The sequence below is a fragment of the Fukomys damarensis genome, unplaced genomic scaffold (assembly GCF_012274545.1).
Source record: "Fukomys damarensis isolate Sample0158 unplaced genomic scaffold, DMR_v1.0_HiC HiC_scaffold_32, whole genome shotgun sequence".
Taxonomy (NCBI): domain Eukaryota; kingdom Metazoa; phylum Chordata; class Mammalia; order Rodentia; family Bathyergidae; genus Fukomys; species Fukomys damarensis.
The window spans coordinates 48,824,989-48,848,110 of record NW_022900944.1 but is presented as its reverse complement, the minus strand read 5'-3'; the positions used below and the strand labels follow the sequence as shown (position 1 = coordinate 48,848,110).

General features: G+C 58.5%; 1 protein-coding gene across 6 annotated transcripts; it reads right to left on the bottom strand.

Moving 5' to 3' along the window:
* Nucleotides 1-856: 856 nt before the first annotated feature.
* On the bottom strand, nt 857-22,899 carry Dpep1 (dipeptidase 1). 6 transcript variants are annotated; one of them, XM_010627567.2, is made up of 13 exons: nt 15,063-15,335; nt 14,819-14,883; nt 11,544-11,746; nt 5,622-5,749; nt 2,887-3,019; nt 2,647-2,794; nt 2,413-2,563; nt 2,206-2,275; nt 1,816-1,992; nt 1,655-1,739; nt 1,511-1,586; nt 1,268-1,403; nt 857-1,199 (listed from the first exon to the last, which is right to left on the bottom strand). In XM_010627567.2, the coding sequence occupies exons 4-13, from the start codon at nt 5,723-5,725 to the stop codon at nt 1,032-1,034; spliced, it is 1,248 nt and encodes a 415-aa protein (XP_010625869.1). In that variant the 5' UTR covers nt 5,726-5,749; nt 11,544-11,746; nt 14,819-14,883; nt 15,063-15,335; the 3' UTR covers nt 857-1,031. The 6 variants fall into 6 exon arrangements, with proteins under 6 accessions (XP_010625869.1, XP_010625870.1, XP_010625868.1 ...); XM_010627568.1 differs by lacking the exons at nt 14,819-14,883; nt 15,063-15,335 and adding an exon at nt 22,039-22,899; XM_010627566.2 differs by lacking the exon at nt 14,819-14,883.
* Nucleotides 22,900-23,122: the final 223 nt, after the last annotated feature.

The window sequence follows — 23,122 nt, the reverse complement described above, 5'->3', positions numbered from 1 at the left end:
TTTTCCCCTGCCATCCCCAAAAGTTCTGGCTGACCTTGACCATCTGAGTCCATGCCAGGCATGTTGTGAGGGGTGGAGAAAAGCCAAGCCTCTTCCTGTGCCCCTGCCAAGACCCTGGGTGGGACAACACTGCCCCACTCCTGGGAACCAGCCTCGGGCTGTGGTCACTGCACATCCAGTCTTCGCAGGCCAGGGACGGATACACAGCTGGGTGCCTGCCTGGCCCTCACTGGTGTCCACAGGCCAGGTGGGGCAGCACTGGCAGAGTAGGCCCTGCCCACGTGTCCAGGTGGCATGGGTGCAGCAGCTCCCACCTGGACACAGTGCCAATGAACCAACCCCATGAGCCACTTCAAAATGCCCTCAGCTCTATGGAAGGTACTGAGCCTGTACCCTGACACAGAGGGCGAGTGGGTGGTAAGGTGCTACCACCTGTCCCTGGGTCTAAGGGACCTGCCCCTCAGGTTGGGTGCCTGGAGTCTCATGGTCCCCCTCCACAGGAGGCTGATGGGGACATGCTCTGCAGATGCAGGGTCCTGAGTCTCTGCTAGAGACAGATCCAATGACAGGATGGGTGTGCCATGTGCGGGCACAGATGAGTGCACACAGGGGTACACAGGGCTGTGGCATAGGCTTGTGAGTGTCCGGAGGTGAGGTGAGGTGTGTGCGTGGTGCGTGTAGCATGGCCACTGGAGCTGGCTGTGTCTCCTGAGTCCCTGCACAGTGTGCAGTGTCCTTTGCTGAGGTCCTGGGCTGCCCCCTGGTCCTCGCCTCCAGTCCCCAGCCCAGTGTCCCTAGGGTCTTCCTCCCTAAGCCTGCCCTCCAGGGCCGAGGTGCTGATGACACAACTCAGGAGTGAAGGGGCCAAGGCTTTATTGGGCTCCTCTGTGTCCAGGCACTGGGCCCCTGCTCAGGAGCTGCACCTGTGAGGACGCAGGACCCTGCATTGCACAGCACGTCCCTATCAGCCTCACGTGGGGGGGAGCGTGAGACTCCAGGCCTCGCTCCTGGTGGGTGCTGGCATCTGGGCATCACAGAAGACACAGGCCAAGGAGCAGGGGAGCCAGGGAGGCCAGGAGGGCACCTGGCCTGTGGAAGAGGCTGGGGGCTGCTGAGTAGCCATACTGCGTCCTGCAGGAGCCGTGCAGCTTATTCAGAGCAATGGGCTCCTCCTCAGGGGTGCGCGTGAGGTCACTCTCCTGGGCACGGGTGGACAGGGTAAGGTGGTGCCAGTGGGCAGTGTGGGGTGCGGGCGGCCCCTCCTCACCTTCTCCACTGCCTTGAAGACCCTCAGCAGGTTTTCCGCCAGGGCGCCCTTGACCTCCTCCTCTGTCCAGCCCCTCCGGAGCAGCTCGGCCACTAGGTCTGGGTACTTGGAGACATCCTCCAGCCCCTCGGGCAGCCTGGTGGGCCGAGGCATGTGCTATAGGCCCCGCTGCTCCAGAGCACGGTAGCCAGATCCCTGGTGCCCTTCCTTCCCTGGCTCAGGACGCGCTGGCTGCACCCTTACCTGGTCACACCATCGTAGTCCCCGCCAAAGCCCACGGCTTGGGCCCCGGCCACCTTCTTGATGTGGTCCAGATGGTCTGGGGGAGCACAGCTCGTGAGGTCCCTGGCCAGGCCCAGCCACACCCCCCTGGCTGCCCCTACTCACCAGCCACCTCAGTCAGTTTGGCCTTTGATGAGCAGGTCACATAATCAGTGTAGAAGTTCACCATCACCAGGCTGCCTGTGGCCTTCTGCTTGGGAGAAAAGGGCACTGAGCACTGGCCAGGATCCGGAGGGGGCAGCACCACAGCCTGTGCCCAGCCTCACCACCAGCTGGAGCACGTCATCGGGAACATTGCGCTTGTGGGTGCACAGCTGGTAGGCAGATGAGTGGCTGAAGATGACCGGCGCTGCGGACAGCTGCAGGGCGGCCTTCATAGTGGCCACCGACACGTGGGCTAGGTCGATCATGACACCCAGGCGGTTCATCTCCCGCACCACCTTCTACAGGTAGGGACAGGGTTGGGTCAGGCCATGGAGCAACTGGGCCAGGGCAGGTGACTACTGGGGCCACTCGGCTGTGTTGGACACCAGTGGGCCCATGAACACCGCCCCGGATGGGCACAGCAGCCCTACTTCGCTGGGGAGGAAGCCGAGTTTCTGAGAGTTGAGACCCCGTCCCCGTTGCCTCCTAGGTTCCCTGACTGAGCCCCTCACCTTCCCAAACTCTGACAGCCCCTGGCTCTCAGCCTCATCGTCCCCTGTGTCCACCAGCCAGTTGTCAGCCCTGCAGGACAAAGAGCGGGCATAGAGCACGGAGGGGTGGCCTCCGCCCCCACACCCACCAGGCCGAGGCAGGTGCCTGGGGGCAGCTGTGGTGGCGCACATGCCCGACCGCAGCCCTGCACCACATGACACCCCTACCAGGGCGTGTTGCAGCTGTGGGTGAGGGTCAGGTAGCGCATCCCCAGGTGGTACAGCGCCCGCAGGACGCCCAGGCTGCTGTCGATGGAGTGGCCACCCTCCACGCCTACCAGGCTGGCCACCTTACCCTCCTGGAAGGCCTTCTCGATCCCTGCAGGGGAAGAGGGGTTGGCATCCAGGGGCCGGGTCCCACCACGCCACACCGTCACCCCTGCCCACTCAGGCCAGGCCCACCTTCACTGCTGGTGACGCACGCAAAGGTCTCTGGGTAGGCCTGGCACATGCGGTGGATGACGTCAATCTGCTCCAGCGTCCTCTTCACGGCGTCTTTGTCCTGGGTGTCACAGGGTACGTACGCAGACCAGAACTGGAGGAGAAGGAGCTGAGGGCCGGGCCCTAGCGTGACCCCGTGTCCAGACAGCGCCCCACTCACAGGCCTCGGGACAGGCAGTGCCCGAAGAGGCACAGAACTACCTGGCCACCCACGAAGCCGGCCCGCAGCTTGGGGATGTTGGTGTGTGTGTCAGCCAGGGTGCTCAGGTTGGCCCTCTCTTCCCGCAGCTGGTTGTTGAACTTGGTCAGCAGCTGCCAGGGCAGGTCGTTGTGCCTAGGGGCACAGGTACCCAGTGTGGGGGTGCAGGCTGCCCTGTCTGCCAGACACACCTGCGCACTGTGAGCACCCCACTGTGCCCCAGCACAGTTTCCTGAGACTCCTCCGCCCGTAAAGGACCTGGTGGCCAAGCAGGCTCTGTGAGGGCCACCTCCAGCTGCCTGGCAGGCCCCAGACCCCTGGGGCAGAGGCCAGGTGTCACTGTGAGCTCCTTGAAAATGCAGGCTCAGGCTGGCAGTGCCCACACACTGGGAGGCTGGAGACTCCCCGAGCCCCAGATAGCACACCATCAGCACTGTATGGTGCCAGGAGCTGTAGGGCTGGCCTCAGCCACTCCATCCACGCCTCTTCTCAGACCCCAGCCCCCTCTGCTCCGTGCCTCAGTTTCCCCTCTGTGGCACAGAGAGACCTTGGCAGTTTGCGCAGAGGGGTGAACAGGGTAAATGAGTAGCACTGACGTGGGGTGTGGGCCTGTCCTGAGATACACGTCCCAGTTTCCTCCCTGGGCAGACGTGGAGGCGCTCGCTCACACACACACTCCAGGCACAGCAGTTGCACAGGCGGCCTCGTCCTCCAGATGTCAGGTGATTACATAATGGCTCCCTCGGGCCATGTGAACTCCCTGTCCAGGATCTACCCCGGGGGCTGAGGCAGGCGGGCCTTGTGGCTCCTCTAGAAAACTTGTCCCCACCTGGGCAGCAGTCCTGGCCTCTCCTCTGCCAAGGGGCACAGGCTTCAGCCCCATCTCAGCTGGGGCTCTGGGGGCCTCTCTGGGCACCAAGGAAGCTGCCACAAGGGTCACTTTCCAGGACTGTGGGATTTACATAACTTGAGGGAAGGGCTCTGCCGGGCCCCTGCACAGACTGATCAGGAAGCATTCCTGAGCGAAGGAGTGGGTGGGTGGGTGGGATGAATGGAGGAACAGGTGGGCGGTGGACTGAGGGTGCTTCACCGTGGGCCCCTCCTTGCTCTGCAGGGTGGGGCTGGGCAGGGCTCTGGGCGGGACTTCAGTCCTCTGCCTGAGGACAGGCCTGACCCGTGGAGGAGACAGGTAGAGCCCCGAGGGTAGGGAGAAGCCACACTGTTCTCGGCCCCTCCTTGCCCCCAGCCCTCCCTGGTGGGGGACCAAATGCCAGGGCAAAACCCGAGCTCCACTTCTGGGACAGGGCCACCTCTGCCCACTGGCAGGGGCACTCCAAGCTGCCAGACGCCCCCCCACCGCCGTGTGGCTCTGCATGATGACCTCAGCAGGCAGAAGAGGCCAGTCATTCGTAGGACACTATTGGTGGCCCATGTTATCCATTCTCTTCTTTTCCTTGATAATAAGCCCCACATTTTTAGCAGGACATCTGCTCACTTGGAATAAAAAGACTTCCTGGCCCCTCTGTAGCTGGGCATGGCCTTGTGACTACATTCTGTCCTGTGGTTCCAGAAACTCTCCTTGATAGGTGGCTATTCGTATACCCCTTGTCAAATCCTCCTTCTTGTTTGCTAGTGTAGTGATGTGATGGCTGGAGCTGGGGCAGCCATCGTAAATCATGAGAAACGGCAGCCACTGAGTTCCTCAAATCAGAGGGCTTCTGTGTTGTTGGGACTGCTTGTTTGGGTCTCTTATCTGAGATCAAACCAACCGGCCCTCAGCCTGGTCTGGCCTTCTGCCACTGGAAAATCCCAGTTCCCTACATCCCAGATCCTTACCCATTCCTGTTTCTTTTGGGGCCCTCTTATGACTCCTCTTCTCTGCACAACTCCCAGTGCCTGCCTCCCTCTCTGTGCCCAACTGCCCCAAGTCTGCCTGGAAGTGAAGCGGCCATTCCCAGCCTCCCTGGTCCAGAGCTGGACTCTTCTGCTGGTGCTCAGGTGCCCTGCTGCAGTCAGAAGGGATCTACGGAAGAGGAGCCTGACCCACATGGCCAGCAGGAAGCAGAGAAGCTAGGGTCAGGCAGGGGCAAGGCTGGATGAAGCCGGTGGGGAGTGGCAACTAGGAGGGGAGCCACTGGCCCCAGCCTCAGTGCTGCTGGTCCCTGGAGCCACGGGGGAGGTGACCACTCCCTGCATCCCTCATGAGGACTTTTCTCCAAAATGCCCAGTGGCCCCTGCTAGGTGGCAACTGTGTGCCTGGCACACACAGGTGCTCTCGGTGCCCCTGCCTGCCCAGAGCCTGGTGTGCGCAGCGGCCTGCCTTCCAGCAGCTAAAGTGGGGTGGGAGGGCCGCATTTACACAAGTGGGGTTCCCACTGTACAGGAAGAAAAGGGTGAATGGCTGGGCATGCAGAGTGGGTCCACGAGGATACAGGTGACAGCTGGGAAGAGGTGGGGGCTGGGAGAAGTGGCTAAGTGTCCCGGGGCAGCCGGGGGAGGTGGGAGTCAGATGAGCACAGCGTCCAGGGGCACGGCAGACCCCGAGAGTGGGGGTGAGAGCTGGGGACTGGGGTGCTGGATCTCTTGCCCCAAGCTGGGGCCTGGCCACGCCACTCCCTGCCCCATCCCCCAGACACCTCACTGCAGAGCCTTCAGCCATGCCAGGCCCCAGAGACCTGAGACCCACGAGAGCCTGGGACCGCACCCTGGGCAGAGGACCTTGTGGTCCTATACTCACCCGTCGATGACAGGCGTGACCCGCATAATCGTCTCTGCCCGCTCGCGGAACGTCTGCCCAGCACACACGGCCACCAGGGCCCAGAGCCACCAGCTGGTCCACATGGCAAGGCTGAGTTTGCTTGACACCTGGCCAGTGTGGCAGAGGATGTGGGGCATGAGGAGCTGCTCCACTGAGGCGGAGGAGGCCTTTGGTCCAGGCATTCGCCCTGGGTCCCATTTACAGCCCTCATGTTAACGAGTAACCAGCTCACTCCTTCCCAGCCCGGGCAGGGTAGACAGTTGCCACCCAAGGGCTGGGTGTCCCTGCCAGGCTCAGCAGGGCCATAGCTGGGCAGGGGCCTGGGAGGAGACAATGGCCTGGGGAGCAGGCAGCACGGGGCAGGTGCGATGAGTGTCAGCTAGTCCTGGGTGTGTCCTAGCCTGACCTGCTGGCCTCTGCCCAGGATGGCACTGGACCCCTGTGGGCCCCAGGTCGTGGGGGCTGGGTCGAAGGGAGTCACAGTCAGCCTTGTGCAGCCCCTGGGGCAGGTGCCTGGGCCTCTGAGCCTCAGTTTCCCTGTGGCTCTGTCCTTTCTAGCAGGGCCTGAGTGGGCTGGTGCTGTGCCTTCCTCAGCTCCCTCCACCCTGCACTGGGACCTGTGCTGAAGGTCCTGTGGGAACTAGGGGACCGTCTAGGGCTGCCCTGTGCCCAGTGCCTGCCAGGCACACAAACCCCACACATCCTCCTCCCAGAGCTCAGGGTCCGCCATGTGGGCCGCCGGCCTCTCTTTCCGGGTCCCAGCCACAGAGTCTCCTGGGCTCAGGCTTGGAGGCTTGGAGGCTGCCTTGTGGGGTGGGGCTGTGGCACCCTTTCCTGTTAATTTCCACTCTTTGTTTTTGTCCTTTTGTTTCCGAGGTCTTAAATGTTTTTAAGAGCACACAATTGCCCGCTTCCTCAGACAGCTTCTTCTGGGGATTGGGATAATTCAAGCCAGGGCGGGGTCTGCACTCTTAGTTGGTTTTGCTACATTCTTCAAGTCATCCCTCGCCCAGCTCCCACAGTTGGAATGCTCTCTTTTGTATCACTACTGTGCATTTCCCTCATATTTTATCAGTTAAATTTAACCTATTATTTCCTCTCAAAATAGAGATTCCTTAACTTCTGCTAGGAGAAACAGTGCACACCTGTAATCCCAGCTACTCAGGAGGCTGAGACAGGGAGATCGCAAGCCCAGGCAAATTCAATGCTGGCCTGGGCAATTTAATGAGATCCTGTCTCAAACAAGCAAACAAATCTTTACTTCTTAACATACATTTAACTGTAGCAACACATTTCCCTGGATTCATTGTTTCCTGTGCGCTTTATTTCCTCTGGGAGCATCTATTCCATGTCTCAGTGTCCCCAGTACTTTCTTGGGCAATTTCCCCAGAAATGCTGGCATCACAGCTGGATTCTTGGGACCCTGCAGCCCCGTCTGGGCTGACGTGAGAGCGACCGGTGGATCTGTGTCTGGGACTCCCTCACCCTTCCAGGGTGGGCCAAGGTGTCTCCTGGACTTTGAGCTTCCTTCTCGGTTCAAATTCGGTTTTGAGTTGGCTGATTTTTTTTTTTAAATTCTTGGGGTAATCTTTTGTAGTAATTTATTAGTTCGAAAGCCAAAGGAAAGGAGGACTTGTCACAGCCCTCTCAGCCTCTGCACTTCATGCTTGGCCCCTGGCATCCTTTATTTTTCTGCGGTGTTCAGAACGGAAACCAGGGTATGGTACAGGCCAGGCAGGCATCTTCGATGGAGCTGCACCACAGCCCCTCAGTGCAGTATTTCTAAAACTCTACATTCGTGAAAAAAAAAAAAATCCATGCTGAACAAAAGTCTTAAATAAAGGACAAGGTTGGTATGTGAGCTTTTCTTTTTCTCTACGTGACGTGGCTCCGGGCAGCGCCGAGCTGTCTAGGACCATCCCTGTTCTCTTCTGTGACTTCAGCCACCCACATCCCCTCTGCAGAGCAGGGCAGGGGCTTTTCCTGGGCACAGCCATCCTTAGGTGGACCCAGGGTGAGGCGAACACAGCCCTAATTCAAGCCTATGAAGGGTCTCACGATGCCAAGCACAGAGCCTGAGAGTGAGGGCCCAGCTAGGGTGCCGGCAGCCTGGACTGGGTGGATCTCAATGGCATCTTCCCTGAGGCTCAGAACCACCAGCTTCGCTTGCCGTGAGTGCGGCCCCGCGTGTGGCCCTTGGGCTTCACGTCACACTCCTGGGCTCCCGTTGTGCACTGGCCAATGGGTCCATTCCTCAGCCTCAGCTGTTGGCTAGAAACCACTACGGTGCTGACGTCTCTGGAATAGGAGTGACTCTGTGCCTCTGGGACGGGGCCCGCGGCCTAGGCTGTCTCCTTGCCCAAAAGGGCTCCCTCCCTAGGGCCCTGCTGCTCATCCTGGAGTTCCTGCAGCTGCAGCCACCCGCACACACGACGCACCGTTCACACCCTTGTATCTCCTCATCCCCACTCCACAGCCTGCTCCCCTCCTGGCCGAGGGTGCAGGGAAGCGGTAGCTACCCACACTTTGCGCTTCTGCGCCTTTGCCTTGCAGTTGTTTGGCTGGAGCGGGTCCTCGAGGTTCACAGCTGAGCCCTAGGCATCCGTGTGAGAAACTTCTGCCCTTGTGCCCATCTCCAGTCCTGCGGATGCGTAGCTCTGAGTCGAAAGCCACGTGCCCTGAGCCCAGGCTCCACAGTCAGTGTCGGGGTCACCACCGGTGGGAGCAGCACCCAGAGTGCTGTCTCTGCCTGGCCTCAGGCCCTCTCTTCATCCGCGCAGTCCTGCAGTTTCCCAGCATGCGGGGATGAAGGCTGTTCTGTCATGGCAAAAGGTTGTCCATCTGTGGGCCTGGTTTCTGGATATCCCACGTGACCATCTTTGAAACCCTGCAAGGGTGCGAGGACGTTGGGTCTGGTCTGTGTGGCGGCTGCGTTAGCTGCCCGGTCAGCCAGCTGGTTTCCTTTTGTGACAGAGTCCTGTCCTCTTCGGTGCCCTCGGCGGTGCATGAGGGCCTCCGTTCTGGGTTCCCAGATGCTTCTGGGAGTTGGTGGGTCTCTCTTTTAGTTTTAATCTGTTTCCCCTGCTGTTCACGTCCTCTCTCTTTGTACATTGCCGTAGACAGCACAGCGGCAGAGGCGTACTCTGAGTCAGTATAAATGCTGCCCGGCTTTCCTCGAGCCCATCGGAGGGCTCGGATGAGGGCCCAGAGCTCTGCTCTCGGCACCGACCCCTCCAGGAAGGGGCCGCCTCGATGACCTGGTCGGCGGCAGTGACTGCACCCTGCCAGTCGCTCTCCGTCCGGCAGGAAGCTGCCGCCGTCAGTGAACAGGCTGGCATCTGGCTGGGGCGTTGGCTCCTCCGTGAGGTCAGGTCGGCTGGAGCACACCTCTCAGTTCCTTCCTCACCGTCGTCGTCTGGCTGGCCCTCCTCAGCAGGCAGGGAGGGGACAGGGTGTAAAGTCCGCACTGGACTGGGATTTTTCACAGAGTTGCCCCGGATATCAGGCCATTCTGGCCTTTGAGAGCCATTCATGTCCTTGATTGTGTGTGGGGTCACAGCAGAGGGGAGGACTTTTACTCAGAGGCTCTGTCCCAAGGTCAGTTTGTCTGCCTCCTTGATGAGAGTCACAGCTGCCAGAGGACCGAGGCAGGGGATCATCCTCTGTATCAAGAAAAAAAGGTATAGACTGGTCCCCAACTGTCATTTCAACCAGGTGCCCAGAGTGAAGGAGCCCAGTCTTCCCTAATTTGACTCTGTCTCTTCGAGTCCAACCTGGCTAGGCGTCCGGGCTCACACTGGTAAGGAGAACCGGCACTGTTGGGAGCTGGCCGATTGAGTGCAGGGCTTGGGCTGCTGTTTGGAGCCAGTGAGATCAGAAGCTTTTGGCTTGGGGTGCTTTGCTTTTGGTTGGGACATTCAGCTTTCCAGTGTCTGATTTCTTTGTAATAGGTACATTGGTCAGGGTGCAAGGGTATCTGTAGTTGGTTTCCCTGACCTACATGATGGTCCCAGGCTGTAAATAGGATCTAGTTTTCTGAGCACAGCCACAAAGAATGAGACCTTTTGTTTTATTTTTCTTTCTGCCTCTCATTGGGCTTCATGGTCTCAGTTAACAAAGAGTTTTGTGGTGACCTCAAGCAGCTCCAAGCGGCGTTCATGCCGGTAAACTCCCCAAGGTTTCGGAGTTTGTGGCAGATGTCAGGAGCAGGCTGGGCCACAAAAGCAGCATCGACCATGCACTGATTTTCAGCAGTCTCAAGAGTGAACAGGGTGAGGATGTGGAACACCTCATGGTCACTCATCGAAGTCACTGGGTGATTCTGTCTGTCTTCTGTGGCACGGAAGCAGTCTTGGACTTGTTACTTGGCTTTTTGGCAGCAGCACATACCCCTTGGAGATGGCCCTGAGGTGTCTTTCGAGGGCCTCTTGTCCCCTTGTGGTGTGAAAGTCCCGTTGCGGCCTGGTCTCGGGAACCATCTCTTGGCCCGATCTGTTGGCTCTTGGCTGGTGGGCACCAGACCCTGGGGTCTCAGCAGTGATTCTTCACCTCTCTTCTGTGTTGAGCAGGGTGTAGAGCACTGGCGGCAGTCACCCCACTGGGCAGGTGGGTCTGGAAGCCGGACTCCACGAGACCAGTGAGGGCCTGGGCTTCTCAGAGTGTGAGGCAGTGTGTCGTTCGTTCCCAGCTCAGATCAGCTGCGGTGAAGTGCTGCTGGTAGAGGGTGGTAGCAGAGCCTGGGCTGGACGGCATCATTGTCCAGGATGCGGGGTGGAGGTTGGGTCTCACGGACCGGCAGCTGGATACCTGGGGCTGAGCCGACTGCAGACACCTGAAGAGAGGCATCTCAGGAGAAGCATCTCGCGTGGGATGGTGGAGGGGTTGGAGGATAGAGCCAGGAGAGGCAGATAAAGAAGAGGCCGGGCCGGAGGTGGTGGAGAGGGCCCGTCAGGGGACTTGGAAGTGGACTGGCTGCTTGAGCCGGTGGCGGTGGGATGGCGGGCGGGGCCGGAGTGCGGGGTTGAAGGCTGGGAGCTCTCAGGAAGAACAGGAGCCAGTGGAGGAGCCGCAGGCAGCGGCTTAAGGAGAGGAGGCAGCGGCAGAGGATGCTCTTCTGGTGGACCCCGTGGAATCCGTGTTTTCGGGGTCTTGAGGGGCTGGCCGCCACTTTGGGCTACAAAAACCTGACTCTGTTCCTTCTTACTAATGCAGAATCGGACCCAGGCTGGTAGGGTCTGAGCAACCTCGGCCAAGAATGGATGAAGGGAACGGGTCGGGGTGGCCTGGCTTGTCGCTCAGACTGCGCTCACCATCTGGACATCCAGTTCCTTCAGGGGCCGCCCTATTTCACAGAAATCCGCAACTCGTGGGCTTTAGTTTAACTCCACATCCCCCGCTAAATCCCTTCCTCAAATTCTGCTCCATGCAGTCCAAGACACTGAGTTTGCTGTGCTTGTTACCCGTGGTGTATGTGGTGCCCTTGAACGATGCTACAACACCGGAAGGGTGTAAGGAAGGGTGCCTCCCAATGGAGACCACACAGGTGTCCACCTGGCTGCGTCCCTCAAGGGAGCTTGGGCACATTTTGGCTAAAGTGCACGGGCACCCCCCCACCCGGTCAGCCTCTTGTTACAGGAGGTGAGTCACTCTTATGCGGCTGTACAGCAGGTGAGGACCAATCAGACTCCATAGCCGTGGCCACGGAGCCACACGCACCAGTTGTTGAGGGTAACGCCAGTCACACTCACACACTCGACAGTCATTCAAAGGTTAAAACATTCCATCCACCCTCAGGGGGTCCCTGACCAACGTCTCTGACTTGAGTCCCTGAGAGGTGATCGGCATCTCCTTCTGTCCTGTGAGACAGGATGACTGGGTCTGAACTGGACCTTGGGGCCTTACCTTATCCTAAACTCCTGAAGGGGTTTTTCGTCCACCTCTTCTCCCAAGTTTGGTCAGGAAGAGCAAGCACAATTGGAGATCACCCTCATTCAGGAAGGAGGAACCACCAAGCTGGGCAGAGACACGCCCTCTCGTTTTTTGGAGAGGGCTCCCAGCAGCCGGACTCCGAGCTGGTGGTTCAATGGGCCAGCACGACTGGATTCCTGGTCAGGGAACAAAATGTTGTGGCAAAGTGGAAAAGCTCAAGTTTACAGCCAAGTGTTGGCAGTTTGAAAATTCAAGTATCAGCCGGCTGGCTCAGAGAAGTAGCCAAATTGCAGTGAGAGATACCGTTGGGGAAAGGAAGTTGAAAGGAACCTTATAGAGCAAAGACAGCTAGAAGCAGGAAATTTAGGTAAAAACATCAGGTACTGACAGTTACATTGTTTGAACAGACACTTTTTTGGAGACAGGGTCTCACTATGTAGTTGAGACTGACTTGGAACTCACTATGTAGCCCAGGATGGTCTCGGACTCTCAGCGATCCTCCTGCCTCAGCCTCCCCAGTGCTGGGATTACAGGAGGGTGCCACCACGCCCAGCTCTGAACAGAACACTTTTGATACATTGAGCAAGTACATCCTGGAGCACAAACAGTCACAGAACATTTTGCTACACTGGGCAGGAACACCTTGAAGCCCAAATGGTTACATTTCTGGGACAGAACATCTTATGGGGAAAAAAAAAAAAAAAAACCCACAGGGCAAGACAAAGGCCTGCCGGGCTGTGCCTTATTATTGTTTCATCAGTTCACTGCCTGCTCCGCCATCCCTCGGGGGGCCGCCCTCCCTCGGGCTGCCCCTCTGCCCCCTCCCTCTGCCTGCCTCCGCTTGCCTCACCCCGATGTTGCCCAGCCTGTCTGCACTTTGTGGGCCACACCGGGCTTTCTTGTGCTTTTATTCTGTGCGTGGCAGGATGCACCACACTGTTTTCCGCGCTTCTGTGTTTCTCTTGGGAATTTCCAGGCTGGCCTCCCATAAGCTCTCTCCTTGCTGCCCTTTCCTCTGTATCCTGCTGCTCTCATGGAAGCCGCATCTCAGATATGGGTCGGCAGAGCTGTTTCCTTTTGCTCTTTTTGGGTGCTGAGTGGGCTCCAGCCCCCTTTGCCTGTTCGTCTAGAACCTTTGCTCCATTCACAGCTTTCCTTACCAGCTGCACATCTGTCCTTCACACTGGAGCCCCTGTGGTCTCCAGGGGCTGCCTGGACGTAGACAAGACGACAAGGGCTTCCAGAGAGTCAGGAGCCTACCTCCCCGGAAGAAGCCGGGGGCCCAGGGGCCCAGAGGCCCGGACGGTGCTACCTGGCGGTGTATGCTAGGGTCCTGTGTCAGCCAACCCTGGTGCAGCCCTTCGTCCCACGGTGCCTGCCCTGCCTATGTCTGAGCTGCGTGCTGTGCCTCGCAGGGGTGGGGAAACTGCGTGTGTCCACCCCCTGCAGACCCCACAGGCTGTCCTCACCCCATCAGCAGCTCCTCCGTGAGTGCACTGAAATCTCAGCCTGCCGATGGCCCTTCACTCTGACACTGCGGGTTCTGTTTTGGGGGATTTGTTTGTTTTGTGTGTGTAATACTGGGAATAGAAGCCAGTGCCTTTGTACTGAGCTATATCGCCTAACTTTTTTTTTTTTTAATTTTGAGACAGGTTATCACTAAGCTGCTAAGTTGCCCAGGCTAGGTTCAAACTTGCAGTCCTCCTGCTTCAGCCGCCCGAGTGTTGGAAATACAGGTGTGTACCACATGCCTGGCAGGGTTCTGTTGTAATTGCTGCTTTTTCTGGTGGCTCTGGATGTCATGCACAGTGTGGTTTTTGGCATCATCCTGTCCTTGGGTGACACTGGTCTCCCTCTCTTCTCTCCGTGGGATTCCAGAGGGAGAGAGGCGGGCCTGGTAGGGCAGCAGAATCCTGGGGCCTGGCCTCCTGTAGAGGGCCACTGTTAGGGGAGAAACTAGGAGATGGAGCTGGGCACGAGGAACACACACTAGAAACCAGACAGCCTGGGGTTGGCTCCTGGTGGGCAGGTGGCCTTTCCCCGCTGACGACTGCCCTGAGGCCACCACCCGCACACCTGCAGCCACCACACTGCTCCAGCAAGACCTGGGGAGCAGCTGAACACGCAGCAGACAGCAGCAGGGTGTCGAGTGACCTCGGTCCCCCGCTGTCCCTAGAACAGCCCCAGACACAGCCATGCTGGGAGGGGCCCTGGCCACAGTGCGCAGTCCCACGGATGACGGACAGCAGCCCCTGCTGACCCCCACACACCCTGGAGTCTCTGCTGAGGCCCCCAGTGACATGAGTTCCTGGCCCACAGTAGGGCTGCTAAGCTTTGGGGTTCACATCCTCAACAAAGGGGCTCTGACCCCTGCCTAGCCCAGCAACTCCAGATTTCTTCTCTGTAAAGCAGAGGGAGAAACCACAGCCTCGCAGACACACGTGGACCCTGTGTTCCCGTACACGGCTATGTCCTTTGACACTGGAGATGCCCCAGTGTTGTCTCCCACGCCTGTCTCCGGGTGTCCTCCCCTCCTGCCCAGCCCAGCCTGCCATAGACAAGAGGAACACAGTGCAACCAACATACTGAACGGCGCTCTTGAGTCCCAGCTGGCAAACACGGGGCTGGGTGCCAGAGCCACTCTCTGCTCCATCCCAGCCCCCGTGGACTGTAGCACCGAGGGGCCTCATGCCAGCCCCCCTTCATCCCTTAGTCCTTGTCGCTGGGAGGACCTGGTGGTTCGCAGACAGACTTCCTCCCAGCTGCAGAGCCCTGGCCCTCCAAGGCAGCAGCCAAGGCACCGCCCCAGCATCACCAAAGCTGTACCCTCAGTGTCACAAAAGAAATCACCTCTGGCCCCAGGTCCCTGGGAGCTACCCCCACCCCTCATATCCAGCACCCTCATGTGTGGCTTCTCTGCATCCCCTCTCATCCTGTCAGGGTCCCCCAAACCCTAGGATGGCAGCTTGGACCCAGCTGACCTCCTCAAGGGCCTCTCCCAGGCATCCTCCAGCTCAGTGGCTCAAGACTCCCCTGCCCTCTGCCCTGCCTCTCCTCCAGGCATGGCCCCCACAGCAGCCCCTCACCTGTCTCTTTGGGTCAGCACACCTCCTTCCATCACCTGCACGTCTGGGCTCCCAGGGCACCCAGCAGATTTCAGTGACTGGGGTTTCCACTTCACAGGTGGGGGAGAGCAGCTCTGCACCTCCCAGCCTGGCACCCCAGCTCAGTCCCACCGCCCCACTTACCACTAGCAGGTCGGTGCTAACTTCTGTCCTCCAGGCTGGAAGCCTGGCCCACTCCAGTTCTCCGGCTGCCAAGAACCACCTCTAATAGCCCAGGGCCGTCACGGTACTACGCAGCAACACAGGGCTAATGCCTCACATATGGCTGCAGGGCCCCCAGCCACCCAAGCCCTCCCAAGCTGGGATCCAGGGCCTGGGGCTGGGACTCACAGATGGATGACCTGGGTCTGTCCCAGGCAGCCAGTACCTTGTGAGGGTGCAGTTATAGGGTGTGGGGAGTGCCTGGTGCCGAGTGGTTCAAGGATTCCAGCCTACGTGTTCCTCTCCCCCTGCTGACATCTGGCCGGTGACCTGCACTCTGGAGTCAGGACACGCTCTCCCCATCCTGGGGACTTGCGGCTCTGACTAGCCCAGGGGCTGGGGGTCCTTGTTCTTTTATCTGAAATCAGGGAGGGCGACTCCCCCCATATCCAGCTAATAAGATGTCAGACGCAATCTCAGATTGGAATGTCCTCTGGCAGGACTTTTAAAACCGCAGGAGGCTGGTGGCCCAGGGTGAGAATCTCCCCAGGGGCCTGGAGGCGTGGAGCTGAGGGGAGGGGCGTCCCTGTCCCGGCTTTACCCAGGGAGGGGAGACCTGGTGCCTACTGAGCCTTTTCTTGTCCCCAGCTGATGCAGCCCCTGCCCTGCCCAGGCCTGGCTGTGGGATGGAGCCTCTGCTTCAAGAGGTGCCAGGAGCACGAGGGTCAGGAGTTCAAGGTGGCCCTGGGCATTACAGCAAGACCCTGTCTCAAACAATGAAATAAGTACATGAACTAAAAGAATAAAAAAAGGGATACCGGAGAGAGTTCAGAGCCTGGGGTTCAGAGGGGACACAGCATGGGTGTAGGGGCCCGGCAGGGTCAGATTCACCTAGGTTCAAGGTGAGGTGAGAGCTCAGGTGGGGACTCAGTCACGCAGTGGGCAGGGGATCGAGGACCCCAACACAGGCCCTGGGCATGGGGGGGCTGGGGCACAGTGGCCCCAGAGGAGACTACTGGCCTGGAGAGATGAGGCAGAGCAGGGACTCCCAGTGCCATGGGGCCACAAATGCTCCCTGGACTCCCTACCCTGTCATGGAGGGCTTCTGGGTAAAATCCCAGGTGCCCCAGCCTGAGCTCTGGGGAGCCCTTGAGAGTGTCTGGGCCCTTGTGGGATGGAACAGGGGCAGGCGAGGGCTCGTGGCCTCACAGCCAGGTGTTGTCCCTGGGGAGTGCATCGCTCCTTCTGAAAGCCCCAAGAGAGGACATCTGGGCTGCAGCTAACCGAGGAGGCTCTTGGACCAGGATGGAATCTGGGGTACCCGAGGCCAGGAGGCAGCTGCCCTTACTGGTATTGGGATATCTGGGAGAGGAGAAACGGCCACAGGAGGTTCAGCCCCACAAGTGGCCAGAGGTATAGACAGGCTCTGGGCTTGCTGGAGGCAAGAACCACGGGAATCAGGGTGAGGTGGACCGGCTTCTGCCTGTGCCAGGCCTCACAAACCATCTTGCATTCCTTGACTTTCCTCAGGGAAATCAAGGGACAAGGGACAGGGAGGAAAACAGGGGGATCCCATAAGTGCATCCAGGGTCTTGGTACCACCTCAGAGGTAGCACATGTGTGGGCCTATTTTGCTGCTGGCTGTGTGATCGGGTGGACCTCCTTCTGGGCCCACAGCCAAAGCCTCTCAGGAAGTGTGGGACCTTGGCATCTGCCCCAACACCCTCTTCCTGGAACTCAGTCCCTTGGCCACGCCTGACCCACTCATTTCTGCTCCTAAAGCCATGACAGCTTATGGCTGGCTCATTATACTGCCCCACCGTGACCTCAGGTCGGACCCTGCATTCCCGCCTGGCCTGCTCAGAGTGAGTTATGGGGTGCAGGGCCGAAGAGCAGACGCCGCTCTTCCAAGCCTGCTCTGCAACCGGCCAGTGTCCCAGCAGCTGGGCTGGGCTGGGCTGGGCTGGGCGAGCTGCTGAGGCAGGCTGGTGGGTGGGAAAGAGTGGCCGGACCCTCAGGCCAGAGCCTGGGCTCCTCCTGGTGGCTTCCCAGCAGCCACATCCCCAGAGCGGGACCAGGCTCCGGGAAGACACTCAGGTCTCCCGTGCCAAACTTGACACCACCCAGCTGGCACAGCGCTATTGGTCGGTTCCGCGGACACAGTCCTCAGTCACCCAAGGCCAGGGTGTGGAGATGGCCCTTGCGGTGGTGCTGCTGCCTCTGCCCGGGTGGAGCAGCTGCCTTATCTCACTGGCCTCTGGCCTGGTCTTGGTCAGCAGATTCCTCGGGATACAGAGCTGGGGGCAGACCTCGGGCTCTGAACCATGGGACAGACAGCACCCAGGTCATCCAGGGTTGGAGAGAGACATGCGTGTGAACATGCCGGGCCTCTTAGTCCTCAGCATCTGTCTGTGGTCTGTGACACAGCACAGCCCTACATGGTCTTGGGGCCAGTCAGGGTTGTTCCCAGAGGCCCAGGCAGGAAGCAGAGACACTGGGTGGTTGGGACTGTGGCTGCTGCCCCCTGGTGGCCATGTCCCAACAGCACACTAAGGGCGCGTCATGGCCTTGGAGAATCCCACCAGGGATGGCCCAGGAGAGAGGCCCCTGCCCTTTCCCAGCTCTGTGAACTGAGGCACAGTGGCACCTGTGGACAGAGGGGTACATGGGATTCAGCAGGGCAGAGTTTAGCTCCCGGGTCTAAAACTCTAGGACTGTGATGGGAGGAGACCATAAGGAACCTTGGCCTCCCTCTGGCATCTCCCTCCTGTGACTCACACCAGGCCCAAGGTAGCCTCAGATTGTGCTGGGGTCTCTGAAGTCTCCTGGGAGCAGCCCCAAGGCACGAGGGACTGCACCAGGCCATGGGACCACCCACTTCCTGTGCAGCTCTTGGTGAGGACCTGGACCCCACCCTTGGGCTGGGGCTGTGCCTAGACAGGAAGCTGAGTGGGGCGAGCAGAGAAGGAAGACGGGTCCCTCACAAAAAATACTTCTCAAATATTACTTGATTTGGGTCAAGCCCTAGACAAGATCCTACAGAAGACATAGTGGGGCTGAGCCATAAAGGGGTCCTAAATGACAACCTTAGTGGAAGTTCAGCCCCAAGGGATGCAGCTCCCAGCACTACAGACCCAGGATGTGGAGTCTGCATGGCCTTGTGCTGAGAGCCAGGAGGGCGTAGGGGATGTCCCCACTGCTCAGAGGAGAACACATCCCCGTACAGAAAGGACAGCCATGGGCCTGCCATGACCCCAGGGCTGCTGGGTCCCTCTCCTCCCTCGCCTTCTCCCACTCCCAGAGTGAATCTAAGAACGGCTAAGAACGGCTGTCACCTTCCGGGACCCATGGGTGACCTGTGGTGATTCCGCCCCTGCCTCTGTCTCTGGATCCCAGCTCTTGCTTTGTCCAGGGACGCCTGACCTCCTCTGAGAGCCACTCCCTGGCACCATGCCCTCTGATACCCACCAGACTCCAGCCTGGAGCCCACTCACCCTTCCGGTGACACTTCCTGTCTGCAGCAGCCCTCTCAGCCTGCAGTCTCATGGACCTCACCCCACCCCACCATCTGCTTCTCCTCCCAGGCCTCTTTCTGGGGCTCGAGTGTGGGCAGAGGAGGGGGATGGGAGGGCAGGCGGTGGAGAATAGGCTGGGAGAGAGAAAGGGCAAGGTGGGCATGGTATGGCTGTGCCAGCCGTAGCTGCCTGGTGGCTCTAAGGTCTAAACCAGACCTTAGACTGGTGAAATCATGGCATAGAAGCCTTCCTCACTGTTTTTTTGTTTGTTTGTTTGTTGAGACAGGGTCTCACTACACAGTTGAGACTGACCTGGAACTCACTGTGTAGCCCAGGCTGGTCTCGAACTCACAGCGATCCTCCTGCCTCAGCCTCCCGAGTGCTGGGATTACAGGCGTGAGCCACCACGCTCGGCCTCATTGTTTTAATGACGTTTTATTTTGTATATTGAGATAGGGTCTCATTACGTAGTTCTGACTGGCCTTGAACTCGCTATGTACCCCAGGGTGACTTCAAACTTGAGGTGATCTTCCTGCCTCAGCCTCTTGAGTGCTGGGATCAAAGGTGTGCACCACCAGCCCAGCTTATTACACATTTTAATTGTGAGAACATAACACGTGAACTGAAAAGTACATAAGACATAGGTGCAAATCCACAGACACTTGTACACAGATGTTCACAGCAGCCTGATTCATTATTGCCCAGAAGTGGGGATGGGCTCGGGGCATCACCCTGTCCAGACCCAGCACCGCACAAACAAGAAGAAAAGTGGAGACCAGGCAGGTGTCCGGCAGGTGATCGTAATCTAGGTGTGGTCTGACCACACAACAGTAGCAGTCAGTCGTGGTGGTCACCACATGCAAGGTCTGTGCTGCCCTACTCCTGTGCTGTGGGCCCTGGGCTTTCCCCGGGTCCTCGGTGGCTGAGAGGTGTGGCCCTCAGTGGCGCCCTGTCTCCTCCCACCTGCTGCTACTCTCAGGGTGATGTGCAGGAAGAGTGCTTGCTGGGCAAGGCTAACCACTGCCCTTTCCTTGCCTCCTCCCATGGAGGACAGCAAGACTTGTGTCCTCTCTAAGGACACTAATCCCACATGGGAGGCTCTCCCTGCTGACCTCTCAACCCCGCCACTGATCGCCACGGCACTAGGGTCAGGGTTCCCACACCGGACTCAGGACAGTCAGTCCATGACAGAGGCACAAGAATTACATCTCAATCGACCGTCACGGAGACAACGGGGGAACGCTGAGTTCGCAACAGGTCACCAAGTGGCTGTTGCTGGTGTGACAACAGGGACACAACAGGAGGGGGAAGAAGCCAGGCATCACAGGATGCACAACTGCATGCCGGGCCACCCCCGCGGTGACGTTCCTGATAAGTTCTGGGCACAAGTCCTGCAAGACAGCACCAGCCAGGAACCAAGTCAGGAGTATCGACAGAGGCTTCTGGGAGGACACAACTGCTTCCTCTCGGTGACAAAGTACGGAAAAGTAAAAATGAATCAAGCTGAACCTTTGGAGAGCTCAACTCTCTTCCCTTCGGGCTTGAGGACCAAGGACTGACTTCTCTCAGGAAATGTAAAAGGACTGGGGGTTCGATCCCCGATACCAAAATAAATAAATTAAATTAAATTAAAGGACTGGGCTGGACCTGCCTGCCCTGGGCAGACTGAGTGTAGGCAGCTGCCTGGTGCTCTTGTGGATGCAGACAGAAGAGGCCTGGGTAGCGGCCAGCTGAGTCAGTTCAGAGCCTCTCCTGGAGGAGAGATGGCAGGACCACCCCAGCAGGTGGGAGGAAGAGCTCACAGGAGGGACACCGGCAGGAGACAGGGTGAGCCTGCTGCTCCGTGCTCCCACAGGAGAACAAACTCAGGACACAAGAAGGACCAAGGCTCACGCAGCGTGCAGCAAAACACACACAAGCACATGTCGGATGAGCTCCTAAGGACCTCCGCCTGCTTCGGGACGGACATGGCTGGGCAGGAGCCCACTCTGTGTACCTGCACCTGTTTGTGGGGGTTCTCTGCTGAAAACTGCTCAGTCCCAGCCTCCCTTTCTTCTGGTCCAACCTTGCCTGGTAGGGACTGTGGCTCCCTTCGGGTTCCTGCAGAAGTTCTAGGAAGAAGCCTGCTGGACCCACAGCTTCCTGAAGACCTGGCCTCTGTTCTCCATGGACCTAGATCCAGGTTCCAGAAGGAGCGGGAGCTGGCATGGGCTCCACTCGTGTTGCCTTGGAGGTATCAGAGCCGAGAGGTCCCCCACAGCTGGCCTCCTGTGGCCCGCAGATGCCACCACCTCCATCTTCTCCGCTCTGCAGCCCCCGTGTCCAGGTCCCCACACTATCACCGATGGCTTCAAGCAAGAAGACCCCTTCTCCTACCCCTGTCCTGATGGCTGCCCCTCCCCATGGGAACCATTGCCCTGGCCTTAGGAGGTTTGCAGAGTGAAGCTCTGATCCTCCTCTTGTCCACCAAGGACTCAGCCCAGCAAGGAGGCACCTGGGTCAGCTTTGACATCTGCATTTGTTTTTCCTTAAACTTTTTAAATTTTTATTTATTTATTTATTTTTTTGGTGTAGGGATCAAACTCGGGACCTTGCCCTTGCAAGACAGACGGCAGAACGACTGAGCTAAGTCCCTGGCCCTACATTTGTTCTTTTTGTTGTTTTGGGTTTTTTTTTCATTGAGTTTATTGGTACATTTAAGCTAAGCAATATAGTTACATTCATCACTGGAATCTTGTACCTTTAAGTGATGTAACTTGGTTCTTGCATTTGTTTTTTTGGTGCTGGGGATCAAACTCACATCCTTGCACTTATGATGCAGGTGGCAGCACTACTGAGCTAAATCCCTGGCACTTTGCATTTGTTTTTTTTGGGGGGGTTGTTTTTTGTTTTGGGGTTTTTTTTGGGGGGGTTGAGACAGAGTCTCACTGAGTAGTTGAGACTGACCTGGACCTCACTATGTAGCCCAGGCTGGTCTTGAACTCACAGCGATCCTCCTGCCTCAGCCTCCAGAGTGCTGGGATTACAGGTGGGTGCCACCAGGCCCAGCTTCCTTGCATTTGTCTTTAATGGTGAAAGCAATTTAAGAAGGAAAGCAATCTCGGGATGGGGGCGTGGCCGGCTCCTCTGGTGGGAAGAATTAGCAAGGTGGATGGAAGAGAGCCCACACCAAGGCTGGGTACCCTACCCTCCCTTTGCCACCCTCACCATGAACCTGTGCCATCCTCCCAAGCGCAGCTGTCTGTCTGTCCATCCTTCCACTCAGCAGCCTGCAATGCCCCCACCCTGGTGGAACTGGTTCCCTCTCCTCAGCTGCTCCGGGGCCCAGCTCTGACCCCTCACCCAGGAGAATCTCCCCGGACTGGCCCTGGTCTCCCCAGGATGTGCTGTCAGCTGCCCTGGGAGCATCAGGCGATGGCAAAAGTGGGTGACACCGCCCCGCCCGTCCTCGCTCTCACTGGGCTCTGTGCGCCCTGAGGTCTCTGTCACCTCCGGGCAGCTCCCCTGCCGCCCACCAGCCAAGCCCCGAGTCTGGCACCACTAAGGCCTGCTGTCGTCGCCCCCCTCTACTCGCCCCTTGCAGGGCCCAGGCCTGCTGCCTGCGTCCAAAGCCCCGTTCAGACCTCTCTGAGCCTCCCCCTTCCTGCTCCAGTCGGCTCCTTCTTTCTTTTTCCCTTCGTCCCTCACCTCTGTGGTCAGCTCTCAGGATGGTATCTTGCCAGGCTCGTCCACTGCAGCGTCCACAGCAGCTGTGCAGGGCGGAGGGGTCAGCATGACAGACACAGACACCGTGCTTGTCCGGGAAGTCCTCTCGGAGACAGACCAGTCCCAGTGTCACCGGCCCCGTCCACCGCAGCACCATCCTTTGCGTCAGGGCCTTGCCTTAGCCCCCTGTGTCCTGGGAGACAGCTGAGGTCTGCAGTCCTCGCTCTGGTTGGTGCGAGGAGGCGTGCGCTGCCTGCTCACAGCCGTAGCTCAGCCTCTCCCCAGCCCGGGTAGCCCAGGTGACCCTCCACTTGCTGCAGAGCACACAAATTGCCTGTTTTTAGCATTAAGGCAAAGGCCAAGGCCATGAAGTGTCCTCCTCCAGTCTCCCAGGACCTCAGACTGCACCCTGGAGACCACAGTCTCCTGGGGTTCAAACCTCGGTGAGGGGTCCCTCGGGGCACCTCTTGGCCGGTTTATGGAAGGTGAGGTTATCTTGAAGACACAACTTGGTCTTCTTGCGTTGGCCCGGATTGTTTAATGCAAGCACAGCAGGTGGTGACTGTGCAGCATTCTAGGTTTGCTGGGAATCCCACAAGCAGTCTGGGATGGGGCTTTCAAGGCATCGGGGCCAGGGAGCTGAGCCAGGAATTCACCACTAGGCTTTGCCTTTAGTAACTGTGGGCTCCCTGAGGTCCTCAAAACACCACAAGTTTTCTGGGCCTGAAGGAAGGACAGGAAGGCTGCATCCCTCAGTACCAGGAGCCAGGGGCAAGGCTGGTTCTTTTGAGAAGGACTTGTAAGCATTAAGTCCATGAAGTCAGCCTTGGTTGCTAAAGACTGTGTGGTCAGGTCTGATTTTATGGGATCTCTCTCTCCCTCTCTCTCTCTAATTTTTTAACAGAGTCACGGTGTTGTCTTGTCCAGCCTGGCCTGACCTTGAACTCCTGGGCTCCAACAACCCTCCCACCTCAGCCTCCCAAATGACATGTGCCTCTGTGTGTGGCATTTCTAAATGACATTGTCATCAAAGCAAAGGAGAACAGTTGCTTATTGAAACTGTAAG

Coding starts and splice junctions, on each gene's coding strand:
- Dpep1 (XM_010627568.1), bottom strand. CDS start 5,725: ATGTGGACCAGCTGGTGGCTCTGGGCCCTGGTGGCCGTGTGTGCTGGG. Junction 2,564..2,646: donor GTGCGTCACCAGCAGTGAAG/GTGGGCCTGGCC, acceptor CTTCCCCTGCAG/GGATCGAGAAGGCCTTCCAG. Junction 1,404..1,510: donor GACTACGATGGTGTGACCAG/GTAAGGGTGCAG, acceptor TCGGCCCACCAG/GCTGCCCGAGGGGCTGGAGG.